Genomic DNA, 19,607 nt, shown 5'->3' with positions numbered 1-19,607 from the left:
TGACTAACAGGAGATTTACAAATGATGTTGTTAAAATTTTTCTTTGTCAGCTGGGTGTTGGCAATATATTGAAACTCTTGGTTAAAAGTTTCTAAACCAAACTACTGAACAATCCACATCGACAGGGTGGTGCTTAATACCCTCCAGAAGAGAGTATGGCCGTAGGTGGGGTATTTAATCAGACAGAGGGACGAGGGTGGGGATCCTGCTGCCTTAATGCCCCCACCTGTTTAAGTCCAAGGTGGGACGGTGAACCTTTCTGAACTGGCATTCAACCAGCAGCAAGCAGAGGAGTCGCAAATGGGGAACCAACTTCAGGAAGTGATGCGTGGGGCTGAGAACCGACCCCCGCCCTTGCCACAACCAGCTGCTGCTGAGCCTCCTGGCCAGCGATTCCCTCCTCCGGTTCCATCCAATCCTCACTCCCTGTGGCCTGGGTCCCCCCTCAATCCCGGTGGGGGTATTACCAGCAGCAGTCACTGCTCCCAGTGGTGATGGTGAACAATGGAATACTGACAGCCAATCATTGGCCTCCATTGGCTGGCAGCTCTTGAGAGGGTGGCACCTTGGCCCACTGGCCTTAACTGCCAGGGGGCATCCAATGCAGACCAGCTAAATGCCCGCTGGATACTTCATTCCAGTGGCCTTCCTCAACATGGGGATCCCTGCTTGTTCTCCAAGACCCCCAGTCGCCAACAACAAATCCTTCCTCAGGTTCTTCTTGCCTGATATGGAGTACACACAGTCCCTGCTTAAAACTACACAATTCCACAAAATATAGGTGTAGGTTACCAGCAGCCAAGGTGTAAGCACTGAAAGAGGCAGGACCTAACATTCACCAGGAATCTCTAATGTTAGTGTTGTGGATCAGTTGTGCATCTGTTACGCATTCTGCCAAGTTATTTGGTCCATTATGTCAGGGGAGATGGAGTCAGCCATGATCATTATTTCATGGGAGACTAATTGCAAACTTGAGACGCTGCTGGGCAATGAAAATTAAAGCTGTCCCAAAATACATGTCTACCTGCCATAATTTATCTAAGTAAAATCCCATTATCTGTCCTGCCAGGACCATGTTACAATTGAACCACTGACTTGCAGTGTTATCCAGAACTAAGTGGAAAGGATCCCCACTCCCAGTGACTGCTCTGCTACTCCAGCTTCTGCTAACAGCCAATCAATCATTGGATAATCTCCAATAGTGCCCCAAACCTGCCTACTTTACTTATCAGATTACTCTCTTCCACAAAGACTGAATCGTTTGGAAAATATTTGATCATCAGGAAAAAGTGACCCTTTACATGCTGTGTAACTGATGAAATTGATGCACAGAAATGTTTTTCCCCAGCCTCTTGTATCTGATTAAATATTTATAGCAAATTTTGCAACCCAGTTATAATATAGTAATGTGTAAGCTAATTTAAAATAAATGGGTTCTGCCACCACTACAATTGCAACAAAATGAATCTCAAACTGGTACAGTGAACATTTGTATGCAAATATCCCACAGGATAATCTTGGACTGTCATCACATTTCTTTTTGCATTTACACTTATCTAATTTCCCTTTATCAGTAGATATACACCCAGGGCAAAATGAGATGGAATGTACAGCATAATCCATATCAATGCAGAATGAACATTTTACAAGATTTTGTGATTTGGTTCATGTTATCACAATCTAATACTCTTCTTATTCTTACCTTAGAGTTTCCCCTGATGATCCTCTCCTTTTCCATAGGTTAACCAAACTGCTGGAACGGCTTGCAGCAGAAGATGACTTCCCATCACCGACATGCATTCGGACAACAGTGGATGTGGTAAATGCGCTGCGCACATTCCGTTCTGGTTTAGCCAAGATGATATACACCTTTGGAACAAACATACAGCCCAGTGCTACCGTGGCACTTAGACTGACAGAGAAACACATGGTAATGATCTTATAGTTGCTTCCAAAGTAGATGGGTACAAAGGCGAGCCATATGATACAGGTGGTGTACATGGTAAATGCAATGTACTTGGCTTCATTGAAGTTGGCAGGGACGTTCCGAGTTTTAAAAGCATAGAAGGTACAGCTTAAAATCAACAGGCCATTGTATCCAAGAGGAGCAACCACGGCTATGTTGGTGGTGTTACATATCAGCTTGACGTCACGGATAGTTGGGTAATCATAAATGACTTCTGGTGGCTCCATTATAAAAAGGGAAACAATTATCCCTAACTGAATACATATCAGCATCGACGCAATCACTAGCTGGGCACAAGCACTCATAAACCTGGGCTTCTTGGTACAGATCTTCTTCTTGCTGCCAGCAAGGATTCTTGCAATCCGGTTGGTTTTTGTCACCAGGGCGGAGTAGCTCATCGCAGGGGACAGACCAATTCCAATCCTCTGAAGATAACAGTAAATCTTTTGGGGTTTGGCGATGAGAGAGAAGGTGCACAGGTAGCCGAGGAAGATCCCCACTAAAATGATGTAGCAAAGCTCCCGGCTGGATGACTTGACCACAGGGGTATCCCGGTACACCATGAATATAAACATTACAAACATGGTGGCTAGGAGACCCAGACAGGCAAAGACAACTGCAGCAATGGGCTCGGGATCTCCCCACCTAAGGTATTTCACTGGAATTCTTTCGCAGTCTGTAAAAGAAAGAGAGAAAAAAAGCCTTTTGAAAATAATATTGTACATAAACCAATTAACTGTGTCCAAACTGAAGTAACCTATGGTGAGAAAACCGGAGAATCCTCGCTGTTATGATATTTCCTTGAAGGGTTGTTGGACAATCTTCAATTCATTCCTGTCACATTCCATAGAAACACAGGAATAATTAATTAGTATTAATAATAAAAGGATATTAATTCAATTATCTCTGTCACAGCAGCATGCCTACATTTCAATATCCATACCTAAACTAGGTCTCTACTCTCCTTGTCAAGGCTTTCAGTCCAGTCAGCAGAATTCTGGGGACTCCGGGGATGGTGGGACTGATGTATGAGGAGAGATTGACTGGGTTAGGATTGTTTTCGCTGGAGTTCAGATGAATGAGGGGAATCTGGTAGAGACTTATAAAATGCTAACAGGACTAGACAGAGTAGGTGCAGGGAGGATATTCCCGATGGTGGGGGGAGTCCAGAACCAGGGGTCACAGTCTAAGGATTTGGGGTTGACCATTTAGGATGGAGATGAGGAGACATTTCTTCACCCAAAGAGTGGTGAGCTGTGGATTCATTACCATGGAACATCATTGATGCCAAAACATTGAATGTATTCAAGAAGCAGCTAGATATAGCACTTGGGGTTTATGGGATCAAAGGTGATGGGGAGAAAACAAGATTAGGCTATTGACTTGGATGATCAGCCATGATCATGATGAATGGTGGCGCAGGCTCAAAGGGCCAAGTGGCCTCCTATTGCTCCTATCTTGTATGTTTCTATGTGATTTGAGAGTTTGTCTTGTTTTGTTAGACATATTCTGCAGATATTGTTACATGACCTTGTCAGTTAACTAAAGGACTGCAAACTTCTTCTATACAATGCCATGACAATTTTGACGTGCTGAACTTCAAATCTATCATATCAACAGTGTCTTGTTATAAAGCACATATCTGGTCTTCCACAGAATCCTTATCATTTTATTCATTTTCTTAGATCACCTTATTTCTTCACAGCAATTATAGTCATTCAAAGCGCAGCACCTTAATCAAGCTAAGTACAGAAATGAATAGTGTTGAATAAATAATTGAAGTTACTGAAAAAGACTGATTTAAGCTGCAAGAAATGCACCTTTTAGAACAAGTGAAAATAAACATGAAGCACAATTTTTTGATTGAAATCCAGACTTGTGCACAGCATACACCATAGGGACACAAGAGTTAAAAACCTGTCAGTAGTGTCTGCTGAATGAGATTGCAAGTTCAGACAAAAATACTCTGAAGGCTCCATTCAGTGCAGACGAGAAAGAGTAGGTGAGCACTATGAGAGTGTATTTAGTGGGAGGCAAACATTCCAGCTAAGTGCTGGCTTATTTGTTACAGGGTTTGTTTCCTTGTCAACACAAGCATTGCAGGAATTGGGTTACATGTTACTTCTTCTTTCCGGTTGTATCACAGCTTGGTAAGGCTCCTACTCTGACCAAGACCGCAAGAAACTACAGAAGGTCATGAATGAAGCCCAGTGCATCACACAAACCAGCCTCCCATCCATTGACTCCGTCTACACTTCCCGCTGCCTTGCAAAAGCAGCCAGCGGGAAGAGATCCTACAGTAAAACTGCCAGGTTGGAAAGCCTTTCATCAATGAAACTGACAGATTGGGATCCTTTAATATCAACGCAACAAATGCTGAAAAGATGCAGCAGATCAGGCGGCATCGGTGGAGAAAAACAGACCTAACAGATGCAATGTTCAATTTCTGAGACTAAGTGCCATAGCAAGCATGTTTTATGGAGCTGTTTGGACTGTTGGAAATTCAGGCCCGATTCTGTGTCTTGAAGCTCATTAATTATACACTGATGAATGTAAGGGTTGGCAGACAAATAGGCTGAACATGAAAGGAAGGAGTTCCCCACAAAAGAATTGGATTGTAATTGGAATGGAATGGATTGAATGAGAATTACTCAACCAGAGAACAAACAGGAAAAGTTAAAATGTAATTTTTCAATGATATTTCAATAGCATTTAGTAACATTCTGAAGGTAATTGAGTCATGATTACACCGTGTCAAACCCATTTTACAGGCGACTAGATCAGGCAGCTATCATTTATCTCCATCAACAGACTAGATTCACCCATTAGACCCCTTCCACATCAAAATGAAGGCTGTGTTTCGGACTCCTCTGACAGATTGGGCTGGGTGGAGAGAGCAAACTTTACCCCTGCTTCATGAAGAGGCATCATAGTCTGCTGTGGCCTAAGCAGTGGCCACTGTTAGGGTGTGGGATCAGAAACCCCAAGGTATATTATGAAATTAGACTAGGCCCCAGCTGTTTGCTAGTTTGGCATGAATGTGCAGATGTGATGGTTCACTCCAAGTGCAACTCTACTTCCAAACTGGGAAGCTTTTATAAAAACACACTTTAGTTAATAACACAGTTTAACTGTAACAAATGAGTTGACTTAACACTTTATATTTGAACAACGCTTAAACCTGACAACATACAATTCTTAACTGCTGCCCTATCTCTATTAGTTCCAATTCAAGCAATATTCCTCTTATAGGCTCAATCCTTCTTCAAAGTCAGTTAGCAACACACAAGCTTACATGCTTGTACTTGTTAACAGTCCTAGGGCTTTTTGAAAAGCTCTGGAGAGAGAGATACCCATCTTTTGACAGCCCCAAACAGCAGCCTCCAGAGAGAAAGAGAGACAGACAGAAAGACACCTCTTTCTTCCTTCAGGAACAGACAGAAAACTGAATGTTTAAAAAGAAAGAAACTGTGCATCTTCCCTGCAAGCTTAGCTCCTCCTACTAGCATGTGACTCTGTCTCTTGTTAATCAACCTAATCAAAACTTTACTCTGAAATCCCAAGGGAAACCTAAGTAAACAAAAATGCATTAACTCTGTTAAGACAAACACACCATTTGCTAAAATCAGTCATTATCCTACACCCTGAGCGTTTAAGTTTCCTGTTGCCCAGACAAGTTGGCACCATGTAAAACCACTGAAGTTTAAACATACTCCTTACAATAAATATGATAAGAATACATGTCACAAAGGCACAGTATCGTTACACCATTACCAAAAGAATTGTTAACTTTTAAAATGTTTGTATACGGCTGGACGAATGGAAGTGTTCCCACAACTCTATCTCAATTAACAACCAGTGTTGTTCAACTCCTTATTTCCAGACTAGTCTCGGCTCTCCAAGTACGGCACCTATTTCAGATCAAACTTAAAAAAGCCAAGAAATTAACTAAATAGTGAGCCAAAAATACATCAGTTTAATTTCCAGTCATCCTGCTGAGCATAGTGAGATAGACATGCTTTTAAGTTATAAATGTATCATTTTGATCAAAGATTAAATAACGTTGTTGATGAAATAAACATTTCTATTGTACATTTCAAAGTATAGTGTATTCATACAAATTAAAAGTGGGTTTCTGAAACAAAAGGTAATTTAGCCGTTAATCAGCCTGTTTTTATGAGAAATGCTTTAAATAATAAACAGCTTGATCTTTGTCTCAGTCAGTGAAAAACACTTCACAGCCAGTGGAAAATCCTGGATCCTGGGCATTCAGTAAGGGAAATGCAATGGACTTTGCATTTTTGGCTGTACACTGGAGAAGATAAAACATGGAGACACATGGCGTAAGGCATACTTGCCTTCATCAGTCAGGGTATAGAGTATAAAAATTGGCAAATCATTGGCAAATTGCAGCTGTATAGAATTTTAGTTTGGCAATATTTGGAATATTGCGCACTGTTCTGTTCACCACACTACCAGAAGGATGTGGAGACTTTGGAGAGGGTACAGAAAGGTTTACCAGGATGTTGCCTGGTTTGGAGAATATTATCTATGAGGAGCGATTGGACAAACTGAGTTTGTTTTCACTTGAACATTGGAGGCTGAGGAGTGACTTGATAGAAGTTTACAAAATTATGAGATGTTTGGATAGAATAGATAGTTGGAGTCTTTTTCTTTGGATAGAAATGTCATTTGCTGGAGGACATAGGTTTAAGGTAAAAGGGGGAAAGTTTAAAGGCAATGTAAAAGGCTAGTTTTTTTACACAGAGGTAGGTAAGTGGCTGGAATGAGCTGCAAGAGAAGGTGGTAGAAGCAGATACAATGTTTAAGAGGCACCTTGACAGATACACGAATAGACAGGAAATAGAGGGATGTGGACCATGTAGAGGCAAAAGGTCTTTAAATTTAGAGAAGTGTCTTGTGTTAGCACAGGCTTGGTGGGCCGAAGGGCCTGTGCATGTGCTGTACTGTTCTTTATTCTTTGTCCACAGCAGACAGGAACATAAATAGAGGCAGAAAGCTATGAAATAGCAAGGTCCAAAAAGGGCTGCGAGAAGGATGCAGTGCAGGAGGATATTTAAATTTGTTTGTTGAAAACAATCTCCTGACTTGGGGAAGCAAATTATTTTCATTACTTTTGTATTACTTCAAAAACACAAAATATACCAACTAAACCAATTATAAGTAAAACAACAACAGCAACTTGTAATTATGTATTGACATTGAGATGTCCCAAAGCGGTTCATGGAGTGTTCCAATTCTAAAATTTGACACAGAACCAGGTAAGAAGATAATAGGGCAAATGACCCTGGTAAAGAGTAGCTTTTAAGGAATGAGTTAGAGGAGGAAGGAGAGGAAGAGAGATACTGAAGTATAGGCAGGAATTCCAAAAGTTAGTGCCTTAACTGCTGAAGACATGGCCAGAAATAGCAGAGCGATTAAAATCAGGTGTGTGTGATGTACAAGAATTAGAGATTTGTTGTACTTGTCCTTTTAATAATTGTTTCTTTTTATATTAATCATACAGTGAATCAAACCATTTTAACAATTCAGGCATAACTTGTCTCACAATGCATTTGCTCAATTTGCCTTTAAAGAGATTGAACAAATATATTTGCCAAAGATATAAGCATCTGGTTCAAATGACATGACTATTATTGTTACCTTTCTGACCAATGATATCATGGAAGTAGCTACAGGAATCAGCTTCCAGATGGGAAGGAATAACCTATTCAGAATACCTGTGATTGTGGCCGAACTCCAGAAAACTTGCAGCAAATGCAGATTTGTAACGTTACAGAATCACTGAATTGACATACAGGGAGAGATTAAACAGTTAGAGCTTATACTCGTTGGAGTTTAGAAGGATGAGTGGGAAGCTGATTAAGGTATCTAAAATTCTAAAAGGGATTGATAGACTAAATCTAGGCCTTATGGGGCAATCTAAAACATGAGGTCACAGGCATAGGTTGAGAGGCGGTAGATTTAAAACTCAGATGAGGAGGAACCCTTCTCGCTGAGGGTGGTGAATTTGTAGAACTCGCTGCCCCATAGTACAGTGAAGTCTGACTCATTAAATGGTTTCAAGAAGGAGATTGATATACGTCTAGTAAAAATACATTAAAGAGATACGGAGAACAGGGAAAGATCAGACATGATTTGATTGAATGGCAGAGCAGGCTCAAAGGGCTGAATTTGCCATCACCTTTTCCCACGATTGTGTAATGATATCTAGTTACAACATTATTTCAATAATATGCTTGTGATATTTACTCTACTCAGAAGGCTGTACATTAAATAAATCAACTAGTTCTGCATGACACCATAAAGCAAAATGCATCTAAGTATAGTGCTCAGGTAATTCAATACATTTCTGTCAGCATTATAGATTTTTCTTTTTGTAGATAAAGCAACTGCAACAAGCAATACGAGTCAGTTCATGTATTTAATGTTACTGTGGGCCAACAAGATGGTTGTGGGTTGAATTTGGAATATCTCTGACTTCACCAATCCCACACTCAACATTTTTTATTCAGTTTATTTCTCCCACATGAGAAAAAAAAAATCATTGGACCAAAGTGGCTTGAAGAAAAAAGCATTATGTAATTAAATTCAGTGGTTGCATCCAGTTTTCCAGGGGTATAGTAAGCCTAATTTAGAAAAGGTAGCATTTAGATGCATGATCTCCATAATCCAAGGTACAGGAAAACAAGAATCAAAGGGAGTCACTGAGAAAATTTTCTGCTGGTTGGAATTATACCTCGTACAAAGGCTGTGGTTCCTAGAGGTCAATCATAAGGACATAACTGCAGGAGTTGCTAGGCCCAACCATCTTCAGCTGCTTCACTAATAAACTTCCATCAAAAGGTCAGAATCAGAAATGTTCACCAATGATTGCATAATGTTCAGCATCATTCACAACTCCTCAGATATTGAAGCAATCCATGTCTAAATGTAGCAAGACCTGACAATATCCAGGCTTGGGCTGACAGGTGGCAAGAAACATTCAGGCCGCACAAGTACCAAGCAACAAGAGAGGATGTGACCATTGCCTTTGACGTTCAATGGTATCATGATTGCTGAATCCTCCATTATCAACATCCTGGATTTACCATTGATCAGATGCTGAACTGGACGAGCCATATAAATGCTGTGGCTACAAGAGCTGGTCAAACAGTAGAAATCCTTGGCATGTAGTCCACTTCCTAACTCCACTAAGTCTGTCCACCAACTACAAGCTATAAGTCAGGAGTGTGATGGAACACTCTCCACTTGCCTGGATGAGTGCAGCTCCAGCAACACTCAGGCTGCACTGCAGAAAGTTGCCAAAGCTCCTGAGATAGTTGTGTGGGTTTGGAGCATGCTATCAACTAGAAGGACAGGGCACAAGGTACAAGGGAATACTTCTACTTGCAGGTTTCCCTCCAAGCTACTCACCATTCTGACTCATAACTATATCGTCATTCCTTCACTGTCACTGGGTCAAAATCCTGGAACTTCTTCCCTAACAGCACTGTAGACGTACTTACATCCTAAGAATGCAGCCATTGAAGAAGTCAACTCACCATCACCTTCTCAAGAGCAATTAGGGATGGGCATTAAATGCTGGCCAGCCAGTGATGCTTCCATTGCATGGATGAATAAAAAAGAATAAGCATGTACAGATAAAATGCATATGTATGTTTCATTTGTATTTTAAAAGATGAACCCTATACTTGTTCCTCAGTCAATATAATTCAGATTTAAAATATTAGCTGTAGCAACATCAAATGAAATATCCACTGACTCACATATTACTTCCTTTCCTATGCTTTTTTTTGGTATTCTTTGACAACTAAAAACAATCCTGTTGGATCTTGTTTCTTCTTGGCATCCAAATCATTCTAGAATTTAATTTCTGAACAACATCTTACAATTTTGAATAGATTTACAAAACCAAATGATGGAATTCAATATTCCCAAACATGCATGGTTAGAAGATAACTTCTACCTACATAAAATCACAACCAGTTTTGTAAATGCTCTCACATGCCTGAAATGCAATAAATTCACTTGTGGAAATATTCAAGGTTGAGGTATTTCTGGTCTGTGACAAAATATACATCTAATAACTTCTTAAAATTCATACTAGTGCACACCAGTTGTAAGAGATAGATGCTCTGTGGTCCTCAGTAAAATATTGTTCCATTGGTTATGTTTTTCATATCTCTATCTTAAGTACTGACTGAGACAGGAGGAATGCACTTGATTATAATTGTAGCGGTTCAAAAACTATTACTAATTTGTTATAGACAAGATCAGGAGAGAACTGAAACCCTTATACCTTTCTCCTTACTGTTTGTAAACAATGTCTTTTTAATAAAGTAAGATGTATGTTGCCTGTTGGACCCCGAGTGCGGAGTGCATAATCAATCTTAATAACAGTAGCAATTGTTTGTGGGTTTAAATAAAAAACATTATTTATTCATACATTCACCCCAAAAGTCTAAATTCTCAAAATTCATGCATACTTATTCACTCAAGAAAGATGCGGTTAAAAAGAATAGTGTACTTTTATAAGTTGCAGACAAAATAATTGTTTTGCATATCATAGGAAAGGCAATGACTGCGGACCCAGTAAAGAGGCATTGCACTCTGAAAGAGTAGTCAAAAGAGTTTATAAGCTGAAGCTGTATATCAGGCTTCCCTTGACAATATGGGTGTAGAGCAGGTTGCAAATATAGTCATTGATGGATTTTCTTTTACTAGGAAGCCAGGTTAATTTACAGGTGGACTTCAGTTAGGAATCAGACTGGAAGGCTTTTAAGATGTAGCAGTCTACACATTTCCAAAGGCTCAGGTATTCCTGTCTTGATTGACAGATGATATTCTACATTGGTACACTTTACAGATTTATTGAAATGAAAACCAGAAGAGCAATCAAAGATTTTGGTATCAGAAGCCAGTCTGGTTACTTGACAACTATTATTGTTCACCCAGAATGTTTAATGCCATTGCTTTATAATGGACATAGATGATCACCCCTTCACACCTATTTGTGGTTAACTGATTTTCTGCGGTTTCTTTTGCTTTTTGATTTTGAGTTCGGGTGGCCTCTGCTTGTGCTATAACAAAAGCTCAGATAGTTAGTTTTGATTGGATGTGCGAATGGAGTTGGTTAGTATTGACAGGATGGGCTTCAAGCACAGTGCACCGGCCTACACCAACTTACACCAAAAGTTCTTTTGCATTGCACTCAGACTTTCAGCAGACCTGCCAATGCATTGAACATTTCATTGTAAATACCCATCAGAAGTCGTCTCTAGCTCACCTCTCAAGATTCGTCCACAGCACAGCGTGTACACAACCTTGTCCTCAATGAACTGGCACCAGTGCCAGGTTTGGCCCAGTCTCTAACAGGAGGCCACACATACTTTTATCTTACACAGCATGCAGGCACAAACTCTACGTTATCGTATAAACAATGTGTGGTACCAAACTCCAAGTTGGTGGTTTTGAGTTTGAGTGTGAGTAGCAGTGGGCTGAAACAGGAGGGTTAGTAAAACAGTGTGAGAGGGTATTGGAAGAGTTGGTGGGGGGAAGCCTGATCACCAGTATTTGACTGCCATCAGATCAGCTCCGCATTAAGTGATGAGTCCACCAGTTTCATTAAGGCAGCTTTGCAGCAGCCTGCTGGATTTGATTGGGCGGGGGGGGGGGGGGGGTGCGGCACGGTGATGTGGGGAGGCTGATGTTTCCTTTCCCATGGCTCGAGACCCCTTGGAAGACAATGGCCACTCTCAGGGTGGTGATGCTGCTGGTGGAAGGCCTTTGCTTTCAGTTGTTGGAGCCAACCTGCTCAGCCAGCACATACTGATCTTCTACTGCCCAATGATTTGAGGCAGCCTGAAATAGGGAGGCAGCTTGTCCTTTCCCTTGTGACCTTGGTAGCTCTATTGATGGCACTGCCAAGCCTGCCAGCTCTTGGAGTAGAGAGGCAGGGCACTGATCCTTAAGGGGAAAATGATTCTGGTGGCACTGCTGGTAAAATCATTGGTGAAGTCCTGCCTCGTTTTTACCATATCCCGGTGTGGCTCATTTGCCATCATTTGGTCCTGTAGGCATGACGGTGCACCAGTAAAATTCCAGCCAGTATTTGTTTTTCCATTACTATTGTCTTGCCTTTCTACCTTTGGCTCTTCCATTATTTTCTGGCTATGTTGCTGTTCTTTGGTATCAGAAAGGAGAAAGCTACAAGGATAGGGTTGTCTGGGAATGTGAATGCATATATTGTGTATGCTTCTAAACCAGAAGAGAGTGCAGGATGAGCTTGATGGTGGGAACGAGGATTAGGAATGAGATTATTGTCATTTTGAATGATTTCAGTCTCACCATTGGCACAGATTCAGCTGTGGCCACTCCAGAGATGGTTTTAAAATTCTCTACTACTCGGGTATACCCCCAAGAACTTCACAGACAGGTGTTGGGAAACACAAGTATTCATTGAAGGTCTTACTCGCATCACACTCCAAACTACAACTGCCCTTGTACGGCCATTCCTGGGCAGATTATTCAAGATCACGCGACCCATTCTCTCAAAGAGGCTACGCCCCAACATACATAACAATGGTGAGCACAGTCTTCCATTAGGTTAAGGATATGCAGATGTGCTCCCTGTCCCACCAGTTAGCTCCTGCTACCTCTTGTTGTGTGCCCACATCTGCAAGAGATAGGAAATTGTGCCAGTTAGTGATGTGCCGTGTATGTGAGTGGTATGACTGTCATGGTTGTGTACATGCATGAGATAAGGATATGAGATTCACTACAGTGTTAACTGTGGGAAAACATGGTGAGGTAGGGGAGGAATCAGGATGTGGTGTGTGACCAGTGTCTGAGGCTAGTGTTGAAGTGATTGAGTGTTAGTACTTGACAATGCATCAACTGACCTTAGCCACTAGTGTAAGATCATTGAACTTTTTGAGGCTGTGCCTCCAGGCACTCAGAGCTTCACTCCTGATAATGCCTGCACAGCTATCTGATCCTACTGCCTTCACAAAGCTCATCTGCAGGGTCTGCTGGCTTCATGTGAAAAGATGACATATCTTCTTCTCTCCTGCACCAAAGCATCAAGCATTAGAATATCTTGGAATACGTTCTTCCTTCTGTTGTGTCCGAATTCACTTCTTTTCCTGATCAGATTCCCTGCCATTAATTGTCCTAGTGCCTGCTCCAAGCAGAATGTAGTATCCCCATAAACAGCTGCAGGTTGGCTTTAAATACTGAAGGTTGCCTTGGACAAACCTAGGGTACTCAGATGTGCACCACTCAACAATACATTTATTGCTGGCTACATACAGCAGTCATGTATATTAGCAGACAGCATGAAGTTGTGCTGCCTGCATCAGAAGTTATGGACGTGGATGAATCCGACATCCCGACATCTGCGCTCCTTTTTAGGCATCTATTGAACTTTTCTCCTTTTGTAGTGCACATAATTCATACAATGCTAGAGTGGTGTTAGCACCAATCCCCTCTCCGGAAATAAAGTCAGATGAGGGGTAACATTACATTATGAGATATTCTTGAAATTTGACTTCAGAAAGGTTCCACACGCGGTTTGTTCCTGCTGAAATACAGGCACTGTACCTTTAGCTTCACTTTATTAGCTTGATGCAGATGGTAAATGGAGAATTTTAACTGAAAATAAGGTTGGGAGGGATTATAAACTGAGGAGGATGCTCACCTTGAAAAAAGACAAAGTAAGCTCCTTTTCTCCAATAAGAACCCTCCACACATCATCATTTCTATCAGACTAAGTCAAGAAACAATCCTGTAAGCAAACTGTCATCCAACCATGAGATTGGGGTCCAAAAAAGGCATCTCTTCTAGAGAAATCTTAAGAATTATTTGGTAAAAGTCTGAAGGAAAATGCATTTGAGTACATTGAGTGATTCTGGCACCATATCCAAGAAAGATATATTGATCTTGCAGGCAGTGCAGACTTACCAGAATGATGCCTGAAATCCAAGAGATAAATTATGAGGAGAGATTAGTGTTGTATACCTTCAAATTTCAAAGGTTATATGATGATGAGATTGAAATGTTCAAGATATTAAGAGGAAAGGATGAATAGGGTACTTAACGAAAAATAATTTCCACTAGTTGGGGAGTTTTTTTTAATTAATTCACGGGATATGGCCATCTTGGTTAGGCCAGCACTTATTGCCCATTTCTAATTGCCCTTGAGAAGTTGGTGGAGAGCTGCCTTCTTGAATTATTCCAGTCCATGTGGTGTAGATGCATCCACAAAGCTGTTAGGGAGGGAGTTCCAGGATTTTGACCCAGCAACAGTGAAGGAACAGCGATGTATTTCCAAGTCAGGATGTTGTGCGGTTTGGAGGAAACTTCCAGGTGGTGGATTCACAGGTATCTGTTGAGCTTGTCCTTCTAGATGGTAGTGTTTGTGGGTTTGGAAGATTGCCCAAGGAGCCTTTGTAAGTTCCTGCAGCGCATCTTGTAAATGGTACACACTGCTGCTACTGTGCATCGTTGCTGGAGGGAGTGAATGCATGTGGAAGGGGTCGCTTTGTCCATGATGTTGTCAAGCTTCTTGGAGCTGTATACATCCAAGCAAGGGGGTAGTTTTTCCTCAAGCTTATAACTTATACCTTGTAAATGGTGGACAGGCTTTGGGGAGTCAGGAGGTGAGTCACCTGAAAGGCATAGTCTAAAAGTTAGAAGCAGAGCTTTCAGGAGTGAAAATAGTATACACTTCTTCACATGGAGGATGGTAGAAGTTTGGAATGTCTGCTGCAAAAAGCAATTGAGACTAGATCAATTGTTATTTTTGTAAATGAAGTTGTTAGTTGTTTTGTGGATGAACAACATCAAGGGATATGGGAGAAAGGTGGCTCTAGGGAGTTAGATTGTAGCAAGATCGTAGTCTCATTGAATAGTAGAAAAGGTTTGAGGGGCTAAATGGCCCAATCCTGATCCTTTTTTCCAATGAAATGTAGCTTGGGCAAAATGAATCTCATAGACAAACAGCATAAGGCAGAAGAGAATCTAATTCGCCAATTAAAAACACCTTCCATCCTTTGGTCATTCTGAGTGAAGTTGTCAGTTCAAAGTGCCTATCTACAGACTGCTCTTGAGATTTGGACCAATATTCGCAACAAATCCAAAATCAAAATACTGCAGGTGCCAAAGTGTGAAATAAAAACACAAAATGCTGGAAATATTTAACAGCTTCATGGAGAGAGAAGCAGAGTTAACATTTCATTCGATGACCTTTTGTTCAAACAGAGTTGGCAGTGAGCCCAACTTTCACTTTGATCTTAAGCTGGATAACGGGAGAATAATTGTTTGCATTTGGATTTGGCTCAAGTTCAAGTTCAGTTACAGTTGTGGCCTGATTTGTATTTGTCGAATCAGATGGCTGAGCATGGGCGCTCAGGTTTCGTAACTCCATTTAATTTTTAGTCAATTGCATATTTCTAATTTACTTTTGAAGAGAAACAATCATGCTGGAGTACTTCTAAGTAATTAAAATTAGTGCACAAGCTGTATGGCAACATCCTAAATTTGATCAAGTGTCAATGTATCGTGTTTTTAATGCCCTCCAAAATTAAGAAGCAAGAACAGAGATGAGAAATGACTTGGCTTAGTGCTGGCTTTACATCTCTGGCACTCTGCTTCAAACCTACACAAGCTGATTGAGTAGCTTGCCGATGTATATGCGTCAGATGTACAATAGTGTTTGCCTCCTTAAACAATTCTCCCCTACTCAAGGTCAAGGACACCATTCTCTCCTCCACTGTTCAGTTCTGTTGTCTGAGTTCACTTTTACTTTTACTGATTGCTAGAGACAACCTGGCTGAGATTCAATAATTTATATTCTCCTTCTTGCACCATTAATCCAGGGATCCCCAAGTACCCATGTTGGCAACCTTGCCCCCTTCATCTACATGTTGCTCTTGGTAATGTCACTCAAAGTCCTGGAGTCAACTTCCGAATGTACGGTGATGACATCCATCCCTAGCTTTCCATCACTTCACCTGACACCATTCCGTACTGTTTGATTGCTTGTCCAACATTCAATCTTGGCTAAGCTGTTACACCCTCAGTTAAACACTGGAGTAGCAAAAGTTATTCTGGGAAAACTAATAGGCCCAATTTTACCGGCCCTGGGGTGATGGGCTTGGAAAGGGGCACGAGTTGGGAAGAATGGGAAGGTGGCTCAGGACGGCTCCCTGATGCATTCTTATCACTGGAGAAGATGCTCAGCAATAGACCGGGAGACAGGGAGTCCCCTAAACAAAGGTGAGCAGCCAATGAGCATGTTTAAGGCCCAAATTAGGACACTTTACTGGCAGTGAAGTGGCCTGCGCCTACCCACTCTTTCCCCCTCTGTCACTGCATGCAAAGACCAGCAGTTCCATGGGGATGGCCTCTCTGTGGCAGGCTGGAAGTGCAATTGGAGCTGGAGGATCCGTCCATTAATAAGGAGGCTGAAGTCAGGAATGGCCTCAGTGAGTCAACTTGTAGGGCTTCCCCTTCAATCTGCTCACCTCCTCTAAAGTTTATTGTAAACTTATTCTTCTGAGGACATCTCCATGTTAAGGCAGCCTCTCGATTCTCCCTGCCTCAACAGTACCTAGCTCTCCCAATGGAGCTACTGAGGTTTCAGAGCTGCCTGACCTCCGAGTAGACTGTGGGACCGATTTTACCATCAGGTTGTGCCTGTTTACGTGCGTGAAAACTTGGTAACATTGGGCGTGAGATGAGTAGGGCGATCTGCACCCGCCTCCATGCCAGTTCCCCCTTTACCATGGCCCAGAAATGGCCACAATTGGGCTCCTATTTAAATTGACTTTATGAGCTGCACGGCCAACCTTACTGGTACTTCCCCCTTTATCACTGCATTCGCCCATCCAGAATCGGCGCAAAATGGACATGGTCCACAAAAGTCCGATTCCGTTCCAGTTAGTGAGAAGATAAGTGCCAAGCAACCGACAGCTCTCTGTTTGAGATTTGCTGGGGGGGGAAGGTGAGTCCAATGGCTCCCTGCTTGTGATCAGTGGTGGAAGGGGTCGGGGGTCCGTTGCCACTCTGCCTGTGATCAGTGGGGGGGGAGGGGGAGAGAGAGGGGCCCGATAAGATCGGTGGGGGGGGCAAGGGGGTCCACTGCCACTCTGCCTGAGATCAGTGGGGGGAGGGAGAAGGTGGGGAGGGGGCCATGAACAGTCTGGTGGCAGGGATGTGGGGGGATAAGGAGGTCACTAATGTTGTGGGGTGGGGCAATGTCTGTGGGGGCCAGGGGGAGGTATTATTCGGCCGGAGAGCCATGTAGCAGGGGAGCTGCATTCTATCAATCATTTTTTTCCTCCTGCATCTGATTGTAGTTGCGGGATTTCAGGCCCCACCCACAGGCTTGTGCAGCGTGATTCAGAATCGCTGATATTTTTGCAGGCAGAGTGCGTATGGGGGCGCCTGAGAACAGGTCTAAAAGTCAGATCTGAAGCACTCTCAGTTTCAAGGCCGCCCAGCACTTAGAATCAAAATGGTAAAATAGAGTTCAGAGCAAATTAGAAAGCTACCTCCAGGAAAATGGTTCCCCCTTGAAAATTCCCAGCCAGTCGGGATCATTTGGTCCTGACGTCAGAGTCCCAAAGCCTGTGGTAATATCCACTGTTTGGGAATCTGTTCAAAACCCCATATCCTCACCATTGACGTTCCTGTTCCTGGGCAATATCTAAGGTTGTTCACAGCCTCTTCATGCCGTTTGACCCTGGAAAGAGTTTCCAGTCCATATAATCATCATTATCACAAGGACCATCACCTGCCACGTGTAACATTATCCACCTCCATTCCTGCATCAACTCATTTACTGCAAAAATGTTTATTCCTATCAGTTTCATCATCAGACTTCACTCTTCCAATGTTTTCCCTCTTTAAAACACAGCTTATCCAAAACTTGGCTACCACGTCCTATCCTGCATCAATAGCAATCGTCAATCAGAGGCCTACATTTGTCGCAATAACAACAGAAAATGTTGGATAAATTCAATAGATCTGGCAACATCTGTGAAGAGAGAAACAAAGTTAGCGTTTATCTAACATTTTCTGTTTTTATTTCTTGACGTGCACAATGCATTCCAGCTATCATTCCTTTCAATACCAAATTCATCACCTTCCCCATCACTGGATCATTTCTGGTATGTCTCTGAACTTGAGAAGGTGTCACAGGCAAATCATCTACCGGCAAAAAATAGAGAATATTAGCCAGACTATCTGGTGGCATCTTCTCAATAGGTAAAGATAAGTATGATAATGCATTAGCATGGTGCTCTGATTGTCGGTACTTTATATTGTAGGAGTGTGCAGATAAGATCAGTTACCATCCTTGCAATCAGCTAGAAGCGAACAAATGTATCCCTTAATGCAGCCCAAAGATATTAGTCAAGGGTCAATGATCTGTCAATTATGTACAATGACAATATGCATTGATATATAAATAATGATGAAACATTCTTTTGCAGTGATCGCATGTAGATTTTGCTGGTCTGTTTGTGGGTTGCATGTCCTGAGTCTTAATTAATGCAAACTCACAGTTGCCAGAAGTTATCATGAAATCTACCAAAACTGAACAAACTTTCATTGTATGTTAATACGTGTAACAATAATAAATCAAATCAAATCAAACGCAAACAAACCATTGAAAATCTTGATGACATTTTTGCAAGATTTGGTAAATGGAACAGATTGTTAGCAATAATGGTTCACAGTTTACAAGGGTTTGAGGATTATATCAAAGTGAATAGTACTCCACATAAAAAATCTGCACCTTATTATCTATCAAGCAATAGATTAGCTAAAAAATTTGTATAACCCTTGAAACATTCTTCAAAAACTTCAAGATCAAGGTTCATTAACACATTGTGTGAATAGCTTTTTTTGCATCTTATGTAAATACTACTCATGCGATTACCCAAAGTTGAGAACTACATTTGATTTGTTATTACCTCCAGAAACTTCAGAGGTAATATAACGATAACAACACTCTCTGGTTGCTAGATGAGTAGTGAGGCCAAAACAATGTTCATTTCAACAAGGAGATCGAGTGTTAGTGTGTAATTATACCGTGAGGGAGAAATGGATACCAGGCATAATTTTAGTGACAACAAGACCAATTTATAACTTGATTCAATCTGAAAATGAACTCATTTGGCAATGCCATCTTGCCCAATTGTTATCATCTCAAAATGATTTCTCAGAATTATCTCCAGAAGTACCAACTTCTTTAGTCCCTAGTGTCGTGAATATTATGACGGAAAACATAATTGAATCTGAGATGCCTGATGATTGTGTGTATGATACCACACCACGTGTTAATGATGCAGAATTCATTCCCACAGAAGAAGTATCTCCTGAAGTTCTGAATCATACTCCCAGGGTCAAGGACAGCCAAATTTCTGAACGTTGCATTCAACTGAAGAGGAATAGATGTCCTACTGATTGACTTTCTTATTGACTATGTATAATGATTAATGATGCATTGTACTATGTGCAGGGTATTATCGATCCTACGTATAACTTCGTAGTGATTTGTTATCATGACCACAATGATGGTATATATTTACGTGGCTGCATGATAGTTTTA

At 41.5% G+C, this 19,607-nt stretch overlaps 1 protein-coding gene across 2 annotated transcripts in view; it reads right to left on the bottom strand.

Annotated features, from left to right (window-relative positions):
* grm5b (glutamate receptor, metabotropic 5b) overlaps nucleotides 1–19,607 on the bottom strand; it is a 510,019-nt gene that overhangs the window by 39,990 nt on the left and 450,422 nt on the right. For both annotated transcript variants that reach the window (XM_080197019.1, XM_080197020.1), the window contains exon 8: nucleotides 1,703–2,642. In XM_080197019.1, coding sequence (XP_080053145.1) covers nucleotides 1,703–2,642 — 940 coding nt within the window. The remainder of the gene's footprint in view (nucleotides 1–1,702; nucleotides 2,643–19,607) is intronic.

This window comes from Carcharhinus amblyrhynchos, chromosome 10 (assembly GCF_965287045.1).
Source record: "Carcharhinus amblyrhynchos chromosome 10, sCarAmb.v2.hapA, whole genome shotgun sequence".
In the NCBI taxonomy this organism is placed as follows: domain Eukaryota; kingdom Metazoa; phylum Chordata; class Chondrichthyes; order Carcharhiniformes; family Carcharhinidae; genus Carcharhinus; species Carcharhinus amblyrhynchos.
Note: the sequence above shows the minus strand (reverse complement) of the source record. Positions and strands in the feature narration are given on the sequence as shown.